General features: G+C 43.1%; 1 protein-coding gene across 1 annotated transcript; it reads right to left on the reverse strand.

Annotated features, from left to right (window-relative positions):
* Positions 1-1,845: 1,845 nt before the first annotated feature.
* MAS1 (MAS1 proto-oncogene, G protein-coupled receptor) lies at positions 1,846-3,556 on the reverse strand. Its single transcript, XM_062641643.1, has one exon. It carries the CDS (start codon positions 3,475-3,477, stop codon positions 2,488-2,490), a length of 990 nt encoding a protein of 329 aa, XP_062497627.1. The 5' UTR covers positions 3,478-3,556; the 3' UTR covers positions 1,846-2,487.
* Between the last annotated feature and the right edge of the window lie 16,317 nt (positions 3,557-19,873).

Genomic DNA, 19,873 nt, shown 5'->3' on the forward strand with positions numbered 1-19,873 from the left:
AGTCATCAGGTGCTGTTATAAAGAAGAAAGAACATACATATTTTTATCTGTGGACTGGGAAGCATTAATCATTTCTTTCAGCTGCTAGCTGTTCATTCTTATTCATCCTTCTGGATGTTCATCTCATGCTGAATGTTAAGTTTGTCTGCTCTGTGAACTAATCTATGGACAGTTGTCCAAATTCTGAAACATTTGAGGGCATGGCCAGACACAGGGGAAAAGGGGTAAGAAGCTAAAAGCCCTAGAGCACCTATTCAGTTTGCGTGCATCCAGATTGCCCTGCTGCATATTACTGCCTCTTCAGATCTACTGCCCTGGCTGCATGCATAGTGATCCTTAACCCAAACTTGTCATAATAGTCTGGGTATGTTTAAGCACTATAAATAATGTGCCTTGTCTCACCTGAATCACTTTGCAAGGACTGGGTTACACACATGGTTAGAGTGGAAGCATGTTTTGAACATGCTTCCTGAAACTTTGTTCCTCTCTGGTTCTCCATGTCATTATTGTAAAGGGTCTTGAGGTAAGGGTAAGGAATGGCTTTAGAGAAGAGTGTTCTTTTTTTTCTGGGCTACATCTACCCTAAAAGTTTATGGTATGTATTACTGTTGACAAATTCCCTGACCGTCCCACAGTCCCCAGCAGGTGCATGTACACAGATGCCACATGTATGTAGACATCACACGTGAACATTCTGCCTAATGCTTCCAGGGTGTCCACAGACCTGCTTGCAGCATCCTGCCCTGGGGAGCTGCTCTGCCGATTTGTAATTCAAACAGTACAGTAGATCACTGTCCTAAGAGAGTAGCAGACTGCGCTCACCTACCACCTGAATGAGTAGATGTGACTAGCCTGGGACTGGAGTTTCAAAGACAAAAACAGGGACAAGGAGAAGGGCTGTCACAGATAAAGGTTTCAATGGAGTGAGGGAATTAAGAAGACAGAAGGGTAACGTCTTCCTTTTCCAGAGTCTTTTCTGCATTTACACAGCAACATTTTAATGTAAAGAGAAAGAGGCACATGTATAGAAGGAGTATTTATCCTTCTGAGATCTCTTCTCTATGTGAATTCCCATCCAGTCCTCAGTCTTAACCTACCTCTTCCTTATTGCAGGACTGGCAATCTTTCAACAAAGGAGGGGAAGGTTGTGTTTTTCTTTCCCCAGTTAGCTATTAAGTGTGCCAGTGGAAACTTGGCGGGGAGCTGAAGATGCTCCTTCTGCCTGTGGCAAGAGGTCTTAGTTCCTGCTGAATTTGGAGCTCCATGGAGGCCAGAAGCAAAGGCATCTCCCAGATGTCTCAAAGTGCCACAGCTCTTTGACTGCCCAGACCTCCCATATTCTGTCTGTGTCATAAACCTGACACAGCCCAATCCCTTCCTTGCTATTGTCTTCCTCTGTACTCTGCAACTTGGCTATAGTTGGGCAAGTGGCCCTGAAAATTAAACTCCACAAAACACCTACGCCAGTACCTTAGCATACAGCTGAAGGAGGCAGTCAGCTGGATTGGTGTGGCTGGGGTGTAGCCCCAGTCCTGCCTTTTGTGAGGCACCTTTCTTTTTTAATGTTTATCCAACACTGATTGTTACAAAACACAAAGACCACACAGGGAATACATATTCTCAGAGAACAGCTAAATATTAAGTGCATGCCTGGTACAGCAAGTGTTGGGACTAACTTTCTCATAGACTCCTTGAATAACTAAACCTACAGGAACAGTGACATTTTGGGGATAAGCCAGCCCCACCCTTCATAAGTAAGGCAAAAGCCTTCTGTGAGTTGACAACATCCCTATGTTGCCAGCTAGTCCTGTGCGTAAGGTACCAAATTATCCAAGGACCCAGAGAAATGCTGATGTTGCTGGAGATTACACAACGTAGCCCCTTAACCACAGAGGAACTTGATGATTTAATATATACTTAAAGGTCTTGATAGACCAAAGCTGCGCCGTATGGTTTTGGGTATATATGGGGACTTACTCCCACACGTGGATTTCTTCCTCCGTTTCCCCCAGGGAGCAGCTCTTTTGCGCACTTAAACAACCTGGAAACCATTAAAACTCAATCCCAGTATGTAACATGAATCCTGCGTTTAGTGGGTTTGACTTTCAAAAATGTGGATACACACAGGCCCTGATGACTTCAATAGCATTTATGGGTGCTCGGTGCTTGTATAAATGTCATACTATTTATAACATATTTCTGTGTCCTTTTTATATATTCTCTGTTGGCCTGTCTCTTTTCCACTGTGGTATCTTTGATTGACATAGTCACATCAGGATGTAGCATGTGTTTGAATAATTAAGAAAATACAAATAGAAGTTATCTTTATTCTAGTCCATATTTTTCCATTGCTCAGCCACCAAAGATAACAGTACTATTTCACCACTGTTTTTTACATTCTGTGGAAGAAAAATACTTTTAATTTTGCAGTGGCTTTTTAAACCTCCCACGTCCAATTATTTGTCCCTAAAGTTTCCCCCCTAAGCATTAGAAAATTGTTTCAGCTATATCCAAACTCATGCCAACTTCCTGGCTTCTTGGCCGCAACCCATCAGCAAGTGCTCTACTAAGAACCACTTTGAGGCTCTCCTTGAACCTCTTCTTCTTGCTGCTTCCTACGAAGAAGTAGACAAGGGGGTTGATGCTACTGTTAACGGTGGAGAGAACAATGGTGACGTGGTTCTGCTGGCTGAGCAAAGACGACCAGTGGTGGTAATTCAGAAGATACAACAGCCTCATAGGCATGGCGAAGATGAGGAAGACAATGACTGTGGCCACAATGATGATGTAGAGCTTTGACGAATGAGGTCTCAGGGAGTTACGATGAATCCTGATAACTAAGATGAGGCTGGACAGAATCATTAGAGGAATGAAGATCATGAAAGTCAGGATCCATGTGAAGATGAGCAGTGCTTGGCAGTGGTTGCCATTGTCAAATTGTTCCTTTGTTGAATCATCTTTGCATGTTAGGTATTCAGCTACTGTCATCAGAAAAGAGAAAGTCCACAGAATTGCACACACAATTGCCGATTGGTGCTGTGACCGGTGGCAGCGGTACCAGATGGGGTAAACAATAGACAGACACCTCTCAATACTGATGGCTGTCAGGAGATAGAGACCAGTATTGTATCCAAGAAGGAAGACAATAGATAGTGTGGTGGTTATGTAATAGTAAAAACCATACGCAAATCCAAAACCAGCAATGTACTCAATTGACAGAACAAAGGTACAAAACAGTAAGGAGATATCAGCAATGGACAGGTGTGTGATGTACGCAGTGAATGGGTTTCTTTTGATCTGGAAGCAGAGGCACCAGAGGACAATTCCATTTTCACAAAAACCCAGGAAGGAGATGATCATAATTACCCAAAGTGGGGTCAATATCTCCCAGACCCTTTCCTGTGTAGAAATGTTTCTGTGCATTGAGATGTTCTCTGTGCCTTCGCTGGGATGAAACGTTATGTTTGACTCATCCATGAGGAAAGGTCAAGTTTGGATAGCACAGATCTTCCTTCTGTAAATATGTATAAAAATATACTGTGAGCATTGTTGTGCTCCTGCCCTCCCCCTTTTCTTTCTGTTTTGTGGACCCACAATTTCTGGTCACATCTGAAAGCCTTAGCAAACAGAAAACCAGCTTTCATATACTGATGCTAGCTGAAACCCAGTTGGAACTACTCTTGGCAATGTTAAATACTGCTAAGCCCATCATACTAGGAGAAATCCTGAGCTTTCTTCTCAGTGGGGTTCAGCATATGAGTGCTAAACCGCAGCTAAACAGATACTCTTAAAGAGCAATCAGACAAGCAATGTGTCCATCAACATTGCAACCTTTCATGATATAGCGGCCACAGATAGCATTGGTGGTTCTTTTTAGAGGCCTGGATTGCTGCGAAACAGGTCTATTCAGCTCCCGTTGAAGCTAATGATATGAATTTTAAGTTTAATGTGTATTTCAAGTGAATTTGCCTCATAAGTTTTTTGGTTTAAAAAAAAAATAAATTGATACCAACATCATTTTTCCAGGAAGGGTTTTAATTAAGTAAAAGTAATACTCAGTTACTCAGCGTTGTATTCCCTCCTAGTACAGAGGTGGAGGGAATGCAAATGCCACATTTATCACAGCATAACATAATTTAACCACATTTACACACTCCGAATACTTATCACAACTTCAAATATCCTGCAAGCATTACAAATCCAATCCATCACAAGGAGAAGTAGTTGCTCAGGTTCCCTTCCATTGTTGTAATGGTTTTAACTGCTGTTTTGGTGAGTTATGGAACAAGTTATCCTTTTGTATGTCTCCTTTTAATACATAACAGAGAATTAGCAGCAGTTGCTTCAGTTGTTTTTCATATGAATATTTCATGCTCCCTTCCCTGTTAAGTTCCTGACTGCCCCTGTGGTGATAGAGTCACATTCAGGACCCTTGCTGCTTTACTGATGTTAACAGGGACTAACCGTTGACAGTCATCAAGCTGACTTGGTTGATTCATCCATATAAGCAGCCTTGTTCATTAAACGCCATAATGAGAATTTACCCACATCCTTGAGCAGTTAAGAACATCAAATGCAAGGTAAAGAAGTTTTACTGGGGCAACTTTTGCAATTATTATTTAAACAGAGCCATTCACCCCAGTCATAAATATTCCTTCATGAGGCCTGGGTTCAAAACAGATTCTTAAGACAAGATATCACAGTATGAAAAACAGCATTCAGTAAACAGCCTATGAAGCCTCAGAGCTTGCTGGCGTTTAAACCTGCACTAAAACATTACTGATTATCCCACCTGCATGTTGACCATGCCACTGTCTCAGACACAGTCAGAGGGAGCAAACAACATAGCTGGGAAATGTGGTAGAGCAGTGAGCATGAATGCAATAAGTAAATGTAGTGACCAGAATGAGTGGCAAACCTCTCACAAGCAGTGTTCTGCAAAAACTGCAGAGAGAAGGTACCCAAACACTGTGCTGCCGGAAGTATAGTAAAGCTTTGAAGAGGGAAGGAGAGGAGAAGCTATCTGTTTCGAGAGTTAAAATTAATACAAAAGGAATAAAATAATTAGAAGACTCAAGTATGAAGGAAAGACTCGAGTATGAAAAGACCCAAGAAAATTCTTGATTCATATAATTGTATAAATAGAGCATTTCTCTCTGAAGAGTAAAACAAAGAAGAAAAAGTTCTGGACTTACTAAGGTCATTCCCACATGAGAGCATTCAGAGATGAGAATGGAATGAATCCTCGCCTTCCAGATTCATCCATGGTCTGTTCAGATTTCCCTGAAGCTGGTGAAGAACTTCCTTGAAGAAGCTGAAGTTTACCTTCTCCAACCATTTGCCTTTGGTAAGAGCAGGAGCAAATAGCGACTCTGACCATGACTCAAAAAGAAGTGTGCAGTTCTCCCATTGCTCCAAATGTCTGAGGCATGCCAAATAAAGGGCCCCAGGCTCATCATCTGAGGTTGTGCTTCAAATGGCATCACTCAGTAACTGGCAAATCATCTAGCTGAAAGCCTGGGACTTAACTCTTGTGGGAACTGAATGGCAGTAAGTGGAAAGTTGTCTTGAGCTGCTACAATACCAAGAGACACAGTTTAAACAAACAAATGCAAAGTGAGTAGGAAATCTATTTGGGGATGATTCTGATGATAAGATCTGAAGGAAAAAAAAAATCTCAATTTAGAACTGTGCCACCACATGGCATCTAAAATAATACAAGTTGATGCGTAAATTTATCTTACATTTTTTAATATGAGAAAACAAAGTGAGAAAGAGGGAGAGGGAGAATGAAAGAGAAGAAAGAAAGAGAAAAAAGATAAAAGGTGAGGAAAAAAAAGAATGAGAAATGAAGGGAAGGAAGGAAAAATAATTCACAGAATGAAAAAAAAAGAGAGAAAGAAACCACAGAGCAACGAGAACAGGCACATCATTGTGCTAGTTTTATATATCCATTTCTCTTGGTAAAAACTGTACCTTGAGATTATTCTACTAAAACAAAACAACCCAGCAATGTGAACCAAATATCTTTTTAAACTCTCTCCCCTGAAAAGTTCAAACAGGCCTAGGAGTAGATAAACTCTTGGAAAAGTCCCCTGAGGATGTCCCCTGCTTTTGCCCCAAGTATTAGGTTGTTTTTATATTCAGATACTAGCAGAACAAACATTCTTAGCCAAAAAAGGAGAGAGTTTTCTTGGTCTTCTCCTTTAGATGTTTCACTAAAACTACCAAATCCCCAAATGGGAAAAACTACTAACTAATGTGAGAAATAAATGACCCCAAAGGGAGGGTCAGAATAAAGTTAGGAAAGAAACAAAGTGAAATAAAACAACTTCTAATTGCTTTTTGTTGGCTTAAGTTGTAACTTTACGATCAACATGTACCTTACGTTCAAAAGCTATGGGACAAAAAAATTTTAAGCTACTTCTGAAAAAGAAAAAACCCTGTTCCTTTCCCACAAAATGAAATACGCGTATGAATAATGAGAAGGGTCATTGTAGGAACATATTAACATTTCAAGACTGACCAGGTACTTGGGCTCATAGCCCACTATGCAAATGCAATCCGAAGCCAGGGATGCTTTGGCCTTTGTGTCTCCAGAGGGCTGGTGGCTGGTGATACCTCCCTCACACGCACAGCACCTCCGTCATGACCAGTCCCTGGGGCATCATCAGTCATCATCTACATGGCCATGGCAGCAGCGTGAAACTTGGTCTTGAGGGAATAGGTCACAAACACAGCTTATCCTTCAGGAGAGGAAGCTTGGATAGCACATGGTGACCCCATGCCTGCTGACCGTTGGAGTGTTTATATCAGATGCTGCCAAGGGATGGAGTGGCTATTTCTGAATCAGTTTAACTGTTCAGATACAGAACAAGGAGGCTACAATAAGAAAACATGGAGCCCACAGTATATGGATACTCTGTTAATTTCAGTCTATACTGAATATACAGTAAGATGTGACATGAATGATAGTTTATCCCAAAACTTTTCTCTCCAGCACTAACCTGGTGGGACAGAGCAGCTTCGCAGTGCATGTAAATGGAATATACTAACATTTTCAAATATCCTGTATTTACAAAGCTAGCAGTGTTACCTTTTTATCTTTTTTATTTTTAATTTTGTCATTTTCATATTTTATATCTCCAATTCCTGGAAGCATAAGGCAATCTGAGAAGAACATGCAATTCATTCACTAAACATGACCCAACAATTTAGGATTATATAAGCCATTTTAGAGGGATTGATACAGGAGCCAGTATATAAAAGAGCCTCTGAGTACCTGGGAGTCAGATCTCCTAATTATATCCTTACACAAGCCATAACAGAAACCCTTAAAGGATGAGCTTTGGCAGCACTTTTGGGCAGTGCAATTTTTCCTGATGGTCATTCAGCTATTACTGCTCTTCAGCTGAAATTCATTCCATAATTACTCAGCTCAAACAAAGGTTAGGAACTGAGATGAGGTTTCAGAGGAGTGTGGACTAAAGAGCTGGGCTCAACCAACCAACAGAGGGTTGAAGGGCACACTGGAAAATAGATCCAGTAAGGTTCACAGATACTAGATGAGGCAGAATGACATATAGTTATGTGAGATGAGAGTATCATTAAAGTAAGAGTTAGGCTTAGGGTAAACCTTAGGGTTAAAGTTACCCTAAGCCAAAACCCACCACAGAACTCGCTAGACATCTTTTATCCTACTCATGTCATAATGATCCTAGCATACGCACAGTTCCCTAAAGGGTGGTAACTGATGGATTGTGGTTTATATGCAACAGGTATGAGAGCTGGATTTATTGTTGGCTTCTGCAAAGCAAGCTTAAAGTATGCATCACCAGCCAGTTTTGAGGCCAGCAGGAATCATCTGCTCATAGTAAAAGTAAGGCTATGGTTGAAGTTAAGATTTAAGAAAACAAAAGATAAAGACTAACAAGATTAAGTTCAGAATAAGGGTTAGGATGAAGACTCCTTAGTGGCTACTTAGTTGTTATAAAGCCAGTTGTAAAATTCTGTTAATTGAAATCATGGTGGTGTGTTTTTGTGAGAACAGTAGGGAACAGCAGGCTTCAAAAGCAAGGATTACTGCTTAATCCCGAAACCCTACTGAGAGATTTTGACAATCAAAGTTGATAGAGGTGAATTAATCATATTTTTTTCTGAGTGATGAAGACCCACCGCATATTGTTTATGAAAATGGATTTAGGGTGTGTGGCAGAGGGCCTGAAAACCAGAGAAAACCCATTAAAAGCCTTATCTGAGGTAAGAATAAGGTGGCTAGTGAGAGATGGGCGATCTACAGTTAGCATACCCTAGGCCCCTAAAAATAGTTTGGTAAGGCTATTTTCAGATATCTTTTCTGTTCTTAGCCAGAGATATTTTTGGATGATTCATGCATTTTAGGTTCTGCTCTGAAATGCTTGATGAGAAAAGGGTTGATAATAGCAGACAGAAAGCTAGGGGTAGATGGGCCCAAAACCAGTGTGTTGGGCTCTGGAAATCCCTGTCTGTCCCATTACCGCATCACCCAGGTTGGTGAAAGTTGGAAGAATTGTTTGCCTGTAACTCCATGGACTGACTGTCAGGTGAGCACAGGTGGATCTGGAGATGTTCCTGCTCTTGACTTGAGCCGCACGTTCATCTTTCCCACCTGCACAGCTCTGGTGGCATGCCAGCGATGAGCACTCAGGGGTGATGCCACGTGTCAGGAGCTCTGCAGCACCAGAGTGAGGTGGGTGCTGCCCAGACACGTTTCTGCTGGCCAGGAGAACAATTCCAGGCTGTCTTCACTTGTGCAACCCCACAGCCAGAGGGGAAATCAGACCATTTGGGTACAGAAGCTGCCAGATGCATTCATGGCCACATTTAGCTGCCTGGGTGCAGCACATGTGGTGTTCTGCATCTGACTTGTACCTCTGTGTCCTGTCACAGTGCTGGAGGGGGAAGCAGCCAGAGGACAATTGCAGGGAGTTTCCCAAGTCAGAGAAGGGTGGGGAGAAGAGGGAGAGTGCTAGGAAGCAAGGAAATGTGAATGATGCTGTGAACTTGGGAGAAACTGATATAAAATAACAAGGTTTTCTATTGCCCATCTTTCTGTGGGTTTGGAGGCTGAAGGAGGAAAAAATATTAAAAAAAATTAAAATATAAAATTTTAAAATGTATGAAAATGAGTGGAGAATATATTGCTGGACAAGGAGAAGAATAAATGTCTTTATTAAAACCAGTAAGTGTTTAGCTCTCAACGAATCTCCATAACATATTTCTGTATCTATTGTTTTAGAAGTGTCCTTTGCAAGTGGAAATGTGTTCCTCCTTCCTTCCTGCCTCCCACCAGGTCACAGAGAGGGGAACCTGAGCCTTAATGAAGTACAGAGCAGCTGTCTTCTTTTTTCACAACCCTCTTCTTTCTTCACAAACCAGCCTCACTTCTTTCTGTACTCCGATCCGCTCTTCGTTATGCTTCGGCTGAATCTTTGGCCATTGGCATTCAGTTCCCTGCAAAGCCTCAGCGACATCTCCCTCTTAATGATACATCACCGTGAGTCCTTCACAAAACCTTGCTTATTCAGACAGCTTCTATCTTCAGCCACGCTGAATGTGAGGTCTCCTCTGTCCTTGGGTTTCAGAGGCTCTTTAACTGTCTGTAGACCTACCCTTTAGTCCTAACATGTATTACAGGTGGCAGCTCTTACCTTGGGGACAGAAATTTACCCTTGCTAAAATCACTCTGAGTCTTACTTCCCTCTTGGTCCAGTTACCAATTGCACAAACGCTAGCACCAAACCCAGCATCATGACATATCACAAGAGAAAATGCACCTGCCTGATGGCAGCCCCACCAGCTACCAAGCATTAGGGCAACCACTGCTATGTAGTGTAAGGCAATAGAGGAATGAGTATTTGTATTCCACATTTTCATTTTATACACGTAAGATAATACAGGAAACCATTAAGAAGAGAACAGGATAAGAATGGAAGAAATAACTCAGCGTATATGATTAACTAGTCTATGCAGTTTAGACCATTTTAGCTTTAGTCATGCAAAGCAGAAGTCCCAGGATTAGAAAATATGAGAGATGTGACAGAGATGAGTCAGAGCTTTCCATGATAAAAGATTAGAAGAAAAAGTGTGAGTGCCAAGTAGCAAGTAAACTTAGCTTTTGCTTTGTTTCGGTTGAGATTAGGTGGTGTGGTTATATCCACTTACCTCACAGAAACTAAGGCATTTTGTGTTACTGATAATGAGAGAAGGCTCTGGTACCATGGTGCTCTATCCTTCAACCTGTGTTGTTCTTGGAGGTTCCCATCAACAGATATCCAAATCCTTCCTGAAACAGAGTTGTTGGTCAGACTAAGTTGTATGAAGTGTCTGCTCTAGAAAGAAAGATTGTCCTGAAATGATCTTTGTTCCTGATTGTACTACTCTGCCTGCCTTCTTTCTTTTACCCCTCTTCTTATTTTTATTGTGTATCACACACTCATCATTTACATGCATTTCCAACCTATCACAGAATTTAGCCATTATTCTTTATTTGCTCTCAGACTTCAGGAATAGTTGGTTAAGTAAAATGCTTGATGCCTGTTCCTGTGAAACCTTAGTCTCTTTGGTTGGGTTTGCTAAACAGTCACAATTTTTCGCTGAAGTCTGCTTGTCCACCTATCCCCCTCCACTCTTCTGCATACAAGAGAAAGAGCTGTGGTGCTGAGGATCCCTTGTATTGCAGAATTATTTAAAAGGATGATAACTGATGCATGGAGGCAAAAAATCCAAGTAAATGACATAGGAATTGCTGACAGCCTTTTCTGAACGCTCTTGGACTCAGTCAGGATAGGTCTGTGAGTCCTTAGGGCAATATCTTTACAAGTCATCTAATAGCATGCTTGCAACTGTAACTATCATGTTGGGATGTAATTAGGTAATAAGCAATAAAAAACAAGAGCTTTGTAGGGACATGACTGAAAGAGCTGTGTATTGCTATGTGATGCTGGGATTTAATAAAGGAATTTCCATCTGAACTGTGAAAGTGGGCTAAAAGTCCATGGATTAATTTAGGATTTTAAAATCAAAAATTCACTGTGGATATCACATTGTGGTTCTGCAGGAAAACTGTAGCCCAGTTTTCTCATGTCTCATTTCTACTTTACTGGACTGAACACCAAGCACCATGGAATACAACTTTGCAATACAATTCTCTTCTTCTCTTGCTGTCCGACTGGGAGCCTGTCTGACAGAGATGAACCAGAGCAGAGTGCATGAAAACTTCATTTCAGAAGGGAAATACTTCTTTCAACTCTTGGATTTTTCTCAAATGTTGAATTTTTAAAATGAAGAATCTCAAGTAGCCAAACATTTCCCTTTGACCTAAGTTTTTCTATTTTTCTTGAACCACTTCTAATACTAGTCTCTTTTCAAAGACAAATCATAGGCTCAGGGATAATTTGTATTTTTAAGGTGATCTAGCTTGAACACAAATATGAAACAAGCTTATGCAGAAGATTTACTGCATAAAGCCACAAGGTCGCTGAATGAAAATGCTGAACTGTCTGTCTCTTCTATCCAGTGTATACAGAATCATAGAATAGTCAGAGTTGGAAAGGAACTTAAGATCATCAAGTTCCAAACCCCTGACATGGGCAGGGACACCTCACACTAGAACATATTGCCCAAGGTTCTGTCCAGCCTGGCCTTGAACACCACCAGGGATGGAGCATTTATCACTTCTTTGGGCAACCCATTCCAGTGCTTCACCACACTTACAGTAAAGAACTTCCTCCTTATGTCTACCCTGAACTTCTCCTGTTTAAGCTTAAACCCGTTACCCCTTGTCCTATCACTACAGTCCCTAATGAAGAGTCCGTCCCCAGCATCCCCATAGGCCGCCTTCAGATACTGGAAGGCTGCTATGAGGTCTCCACGCAGCCTTCTCTTCTCCAGGCTGAACAGCCCCAACTTCCTCAGCCTGTCTTCATACAGGAGGTGCTCCAGCCCCCTGATCATCCTCGTGGCCCTCCTCTGGACTTGTTCCAACAGTTCCATGTCCTTTTTATGTTGAGGACACCAGAACTGCACACAATACTCCAGGTGAGGTCTCACAAGAGCAGAGCAGAGGGGCAGGATCACCTCCTTCAACCTGCTGGTCACGCTCCTTTTGATGCAGCCCAGGATACGGTTGGCTTTCTGGGCTGTGAGCGCACACTGAAGCCGGCTCATGTTTATTTTCTCATCAACCAACAAGGAATTCACGTACTACTTCAACCTCACCAACACAATAAGAAATGAGTTTGATTCTAATACAGTAAAAACAAGCAGTCTTGGCTTTTTTAGTTTTCCACCTTTTCCAGCTTTCTCCTTTATACCTGCAACAGAAATGGGACAAGATGCTCATCTGTGGAAATTCATCACGAAGCCATGGCAATCAGTGTCTGTAAACCAAGTAACAATTCAGCCCCTGCACATGAACAAAAGCTGCTCTTTAGGACTCCAGTTTCAGGATTTCTGTCTCCCACAGTGATGTGGTGGTTCATCTTGCCGAAGGTTCAGCATGAACATCTATACTAGCTGTGTCAGTTTGCTTCCAAAACCAGTATTGACTTGTTCTCTTCTATTCATAGGTTTGTTTGGTCACAGCATTTGCTCTGTAGAACTGAGATAACACAAAATAGGTGTTAGCTGGTGAGCAACAACCAACTGAACTGCAGCTGCAGATAAAGAACCTGAAGTTCTGCATTTTTTAGGAATTCTGTTTCTTCTTCCTGAACCAAAGCATCAGGTTCCTTTATTCTCTGATGTGGAGAGGTCAAAGACATCTCCACATTCTCCTTCTCCTTAACAGGGACTTCCATCAACTAAGATATGTTCAGACTCACTTGAAGCCTCAGTCTTTTGTTAACAAAAAATATTTTCCTCAGAATTCCAGAGACTATTGCTGCCTTTATTTCCTGCTGAACACATTTCCTAGGACTATGTTTTTCTATCTTGTCATGCTTTCTCTTTAACTTTCGATATCAAGGACACATCTTTTTTCTTGCCCTACGAACAACACACCAGCATTTCTGTGTGGCACTTGGCCATACAGTCCATGCTGCTGACCGCAGTGGAGCCAGCCACAGGAAGGGCTTCAAAGGCATGTCCCAGGTAGGCTGTACTGTCTGCTTGTGCACCCACTGTGGCTGGAGTGGGGCTGAGCTGGCTGTGCAGGGGAGAGCCAGGGTAACATAGAAATGTTCAGCGTACCACCAGCCCCCTAGCCAACACAGTCCTAGGAAAACACACAGGATAGAGCCCTGGCAAGGAAGCACTTAACTGCACTTCAACTGCTCACAAGGCACTTGGGTTAAAAAGCTAGAAGGCTGGCAGCACTGCATCGTCTGTCCTGTTTCTCTGCCTCACTGCCCTATTTTTTTTTTCTCACAGTTCCTGGCCTAATCTTTCAGTAGCTTGTTGTGGTTTGCACCCACGTTCCCGTTGATAGGAATATACATTCTGATTTAGGAGCAGAGTTTACAAGCGTGACTTAAGGCATACTTAATACCCATAACAGATTGAGTTTTCTCCACCTACACTGTTGTGTGGACTGTTCTGCTGTGGTACAAGGAAATCAAACTCTGATCTCAGATATATTCTCAGCAAAGCTATTTCCTTAGTACTCATCCAAATATGTATTGGTGGAAGGAGATAACAAGGTGTCAGTCACAGAGCTAGACAATGCCTCCTCATCAGGCTGAATGTACCAATACTCCAGATGACTCTGTAGTATATAAAATGCATAATATTTATACACATACACATACATATACTGCCAAAATACTTATAAACTTACCACTCTCCTGGGCGAAGAAATGCTTAGTTTCTGGTGGTGTTTTTGAGAAAGGGAAGGAAGAATCAATAAGAAGGAAGAATCAGTAAGAGATTAGGATATACTTGATGGTTTAGAAACCATATTAGTCAAAAGAAAAAAAATCAGGTAAAGAGATCAGTAAATAACTAGATGGACTGTATCTGTTTGATTCACTGTGAAGTTTTGGAGATGCTATGATGGCTGAAGACCAAAACGAGAGCTGTCTTTTATCACTGCATAGAGATTGAGTGCCATCCTTCAGATGATTCTGACCTTCAGGTCAGAATCCTGAAACAGGCACTGGAGGGGTGACAAGCTGATCTCTCCTTTCCGAATAAATGGTATACTGGAATTAATAGGGGAGGAGCCAAACTGCAGAAGCACAGAGCAAAGAAATGGTCTCAAAGTGGTCAGCTGCCAGCAGGTCACTGCTGTTCTGGGCCAAGCAGTGCCTCACTAGCCCTGTGGACAAGGTGCAGACATCTAGTGCCAATGCAGAGCCACTGAGGCATCCTTGGTGTGTGCTACCTGCCCTGCCTGCTACCACCACAGCTTGCCTTGGTGCTGAAGACCACACAGATCAATGGATCTCTGAAGCTGGTGCTATTACCAACATCCATACCCCTGCATAGTGATGATGAGGGAGGTTGTGGCACTCACCCGCTACTGGCAATGATCTGGGCATGATGGGGAGCTCCAGGAGAGCCATGGAGACAGTGGCTGGTTGCCACCCAGAGCCACATGCAGCACCATGTCAAGATGACGAGGCAGGGGGGTTCATCCCTCACCTGGCAGGAGTCTGTGTCTGTTGTTTGTTGACTGTGCTGTGACAGAGGAGGCAATGTGAGGATGCTGGCCAGGACCTGTAAATGTGTGTTTTTGTTTCCTATCACCTGTGATAGTCTCCATGGGCAATTACTAGCCCTGTTTTAGCAGTGTTAAACTACAGTACAGAATTTGTGAGCCCAACAACAGGGAATAAGCCTCAGGCTGTAGGGTGCTTCCTGATCCCAGCTAATTAGTTTTGCAGGGTATTCTTGCATCTTCTCAGCTACTTAAGCAAGCTGGTATGTGTACCAGAGGATGGGATCAGGGTGGAGCCTCTGAATACAAAAGCTTTCAATGGGATACAAACCACTAACTCTTCTGAAAGGTAAGCTCAAGTCAGCATGGTGTGAACGCATGGCTTAAATCACAGCACCTAAATTCAAGCCTGTGTCCAGGCACTTTATTCAATCAAGGCTTTAATGCTTCAGTCCTCACATTCTCATCAGCTGTGAAGAAACTGCTGAGGGGGTGGCATTGTCTGTTCCACAATTGCAAATGCAAATCTTTCTTATGATGATCATTAAATTGTAGGTGCAGGTTTCCTGCAGGCATGTTGCACCAGGCAAAACAAGGCTGGGCTCTCCAAGCATTCATTCCCTGTGTTGGTGGTGAAACAGACTTCCCCAGTAGAAATGTGATAGAGTAAGACTAATTATACCTTCTGGCTTCCAAGAACAGGACTTTATGTTAACACGACATGAGATGCAGTCTTCGCCCTAATTCACAGCCAAGAGCATTCCCCAACTGCAGTAACCGGCACAATCTTCCAGTGGCAATACTTGTATTTTCCCTTGTTGCTCACATGTCTCAAACATACCCTTGTATCACAAGCAGATCAGCCCCTTGTACTGCTCTTGGACATGGCTGTTATAGCACCACGACGAGAATTAAGTGTACTTTGAAAAGCCTTTCTTCCCATACAAAACGTTGCATAAGAATCAAAATTGTTCTGGAATGGGCACAGGTGGCCCCTCCCTTCTGGGGTCATTTCTTTCTCATATGCTAAAGCCAAGCTGTTTTTCTCAGATGAGGATTTGGAAACACTTCTGGGGAAAAGTGGGGAAGCATTTCCTTTCTGGGCCTCTGCCCTTGCCCCTTCTGCTCTTGGGTAACTTCACAATCTGATGGATGCAGAAGCCAGAGATGCCCTCCTGGGGCTAGGCAAAAGCCTGGGATGCCAAATCATCTGTTCGACAGCTGATTTGAAAACAAGCAGACCTTAAAATAGTATTTCTGCCATTGCATTGGCTTCAAACTCTGAGCCTTGTGTTGAATTGGACAAAGCAAAAGGAGCAGAATACGCAGTGCTAAAGTGCCTGTTGTGCCTCCTTTGTCTTCCATATTACTCCAATGTCTGCAGCTTTTTATTTCATCTCTTCTTCCTTTATGTCTGTTTCCTGATTACTTTTTTGCTCTGCCTTTTCTCTCATCACCTATGTGCTTTGCAGCTCTCCCTTGGGGCATTAACTTCCTTCTTGTGTCAACCTGAAGTGCCATACAAGACTTGAGAGACTGGGTAAATGAATGGAAGAATGATAGAAAGGAAAAAAATTCTAAAGAACAAAGCCATGTGACTTTTTCCTTTAATTTAGTGCAGACAGAGCCCTCAAAGCACAAGTAAAACCGGTATGAAGAGCACGTATCTAAAGTCATGAGCTGGATTAGCTGGGGTTCCTCTTTCCACGAGCATGGGAGCTGCCTCTGACCGTGTGCAATTCCTCTCATGCACAACTACCCATTTTCCACCAAAATTAGCATGTTGGCATTGTTCCAGATGAAAGTAATTATTTTTAAGCATGTATTTTAAATGTTTTAATTACTGCAGCAGCTCCCATCAAAAGATCCAGCAAAGCTCACTCCTTGGCTTGACTGGGAACAGGACCCAGCCTGAAACTTGCTTGGGTCTTGACTTACATTTTTGCTCTGAAAACCTAAAGAAACATCCTGTGAAGCACACTTTTCCCCTTCAGTTAGGAAATGACATAGTTACTTATGTCAGACATCTGATCTGAGAGTGTCAGAGTGCCTTGGCCTGGCTGACAAGATCATATCACCTCTAGCATGATAGTGCATCTGGGCTCCAAACTGATCTGGTCCTCAGAGAATTGCAGTTGCTGGACAAGCTGGGAGAAGAATGGGATGAAAATCCTGAATGCTTTCAGGAAGGAGTATGATCAGCTTAAATATGGGGGGGTGTTAATGTAATAACAAGAAATTGGTCTTTGGGAAGTGACAGCTCTCTTCCAGTCCTGTGTTCCCACTTACTTCAGCACATTAATGATTTACCTCAACTTAGGGTAAAAAAAAAAAAAAAAGGAAATAAAATCAGTATATTTTGTTTTGCAAATGTGCTGCTCCTGGGAATTCTGGATTCGAGCGCTGTGCCTGCAGCAGGAGTACTAGTGAAATCTGCTTATTTAGCTTTAATGTATTTCATAGGTACGTCTGGGACTTTGACCAGCGGAGCCTTCAGCATCCCGTTTGCTTTGTTTTGCAAGTTCTGCAAGCAAGAGAGTTGTCTGAGAAGGAAGACAGCCATTGCCTGCAATTCCCTGGGGAGCAGAGCAGCCTTAAACAATTGCAATAGCAAGTGTACACCCTTGTGCCCACGGTTCCTCATTCAAGGGAGCTGAAAAACATGAGAAGCTGCCACAGGGCTCACGCTGTGCCCCAGTAAGAGCAGCTGGGCGATGGCAGGTGTGGGTGCTGTCAGCATAAAAAAGGAGTCTCAGCAAATGTCTCCTGGCTTACTTTGATTACAAAAGAAGAAAAGTAATTTGAATTGCAGTACTGATTGGTTATTGTTTTACGTCAGTGACATCTTGTACTCAGATTTTTCTGAGTCTTTTTGAGTAGTGGAGTATACAAACAAGTGTTTAAACAGCATAAAAGGTTTTTGCCATTTCATTCAAACCTCAGAGATCAAGTGCACCAGAACAAAGATTTCATCCCAAACTTACTTATTTTTTCCAGTTTTCATAGTCTTATTTTTAAAGAGCAATGGTAAAGTTTTATTCTTATTTATATACTTTTAAAATGCCCCTGGGCATTTTAATTTAAAATGCCCCTGCTAGCTCTCTAAAAGCAGACTGATAAGGGGGTGCTTCGCCTTTGTTGACAGGAGATAACCCTGGACACCCTGAGAAGGTCACAGTGACAGAGCTGAGTACCCAGCCCTTCACAACACATGCATTGAGGCTGCGTCTCAGGGCTCAGGGAGCACAAGCCTATGACACAACCAACCTCTCCCCTGTTCTGTGGAGTACAGAGAAGCATTGACATTAGCACACCAGTTAGATCCTTGGAGACAAATCACGATGAAATCCATGGCTCATGGAAAATGCAGCCCCTTGTCCCACAGAACACTGAACGTTATCAGCTGTTAGTACCAGCCTCTAAAGACAGCGAGTCACTGCACAAGATTACTGAGGAAGACTTCACAGCCTTCAGTACAAGCAGATTTGGAGGGGAGGGGAAACAAGTGGTGGGTGGTGGTGTTAGAACCACAGTGTGACAGAAACAAAGCATTTTCCATTGACAAAGGCAGGTTTTGGAAAGTTAAAGTGAACTATCTGTTTTCTGCTTTTCTTTTTCAAAGCAGTACCCTGTTTTTATGGTGCAAGCTCCTTGCTGCAGGCTAGGAGCTCCTCTTGTCAGCTGCTCCAGCCCCCTGGACCACCTCTGGTCAGCTGGATGGGCTTAGTGCTGATGTTACAGATTCGAGGGTGAATGTGCAAAACCCTGAGAGAAGTGGTAACCTTCAGCGAGGAGGAAGTGATGTGCAGCTGAAGGTTGCAGAATCTCCAGTGCTTTGTGCAGCAGCAGCAGCTCTGCCTCCTGCTCAGTGTGACCCCGCCATGGGCCAGCAGCCACCAACAGGCATGGTTGATTCCTGCAGCAGTGACACTCAATAGGGAGTGCATGTGGAGTCAGAGGTGCCAGCCAGACTGTACAAGTGTTTGGGAGTCTGAAGCTGGTGACAGGTGCCTGTGGGATTAGGAAGAGCATTAGCTGTGTTCCTGTCCCCCACCACCAAGCTCTTCTTCCTGCTAAGCTACAACACGTCAGATACTCATAAGTGCAAGCTGTGGAGCAAGAGCATCTCCCCTTCCACAGGGATGCCTCTGGCTCCAGCCAGCCCCTGGACACCCTTTGCCAAGCCCCAGCGCCAGCCCATCCCCTGGAGGCTGCCCAGCTGCTGGAGGCTGCAGGACCACAGGGGAGGCCCAGGAGCCCAGCACGTCTCCTGTGGCATCGGTTCCCATGACCCAGTGGCCCTATGGAACAATTACATCAAACTGCTTCAGTCCCGCATCCCAGGGGAGGGGGCAAGTTCTGAGCACTGCAGCCAACTGTGGGAGCCTCTGGGTTTGCAGATCCTCACATTCATGTAGAATGGCAAAGCCCATTGTACGTGTTCCATGCACAGCACAAATGAGTTCCAGAGGGTGAGTGGAAGACTGCCTGATTTGGTTACACTGGCTGCACTTGTTAGCAAGCAGCTTGTTAAACAATGAGAAATTCTAGACAGTGTGAATTTTGGTAACCAAAAGCTGGAGGCAAAGAAGAGATTTCTAACAGCATCTAGAGCAAGCCTGGACCATGCTATGAGTTCTTTCTGATCACAGCTGCCAAGGTTTATGGGACCAGTAAATTAAGTTTGTATTACTGCAAAATATGGAATGAGGATTGACAATTACTCTCCCTCTGTGTAGAAACACAGGTGAATATCAGGGGTGTCAATGGGTTGGACCAGGTCCAAACTTAAAAATACTGTAGCATTTCCTCAATTTGTGTGTTCCTGGGTGGTGTAAATAACCCATTTTCATGCTGTAAATAGCACTACTGGTTGTTGGTTGTTTGGCTGTTTTTTAAGTGGATGTGTTTCTGCCAGGACACCACATGTTTCTCCTGCATTGTAACCATTACCTTTTGCACTATCAGCATTTCCAGCTGATAGATATTTTGAAAGCAAGCCTAACTTAGAGCACTGACATTAGGTTCTCTGCTAACAGACTTGCTATTGCCATTTTCTTTTAAAGCTTGGCTGCAGAAAGTCTAGGTCTATGGCTTAGCACACTTGCTCCAGAAACAGAACAGTGTCAATCACTCCTGTGTGAGGAGGCCCTTGGCTGACCTACGCAGAGAGCCCCATCTCTTATCTTGCTGGTGGTGATACATCTGTCTGTTCATCTCTAAATGCTCACCTTG

The sequence above is a fragment of the Pezoporus occidentalis genome, unplaced genomic scaffold (genome assembly GCF_034315485.1).
Source record: "Pezoporus occidentalis ecotype Australia unplaced genomic scaffold, CSIRO_AGI_Poc_V1 ctg7, whole genome shotgun sequence".
In the NCBI taxonomy this organism is placed as follows: domain Eukaryota; kingdom Metazoa; phylum Chordata; class Aves; order Psittaciformes; family Psittacidae; genus Pezoporus; species Pezoporus occidentalis.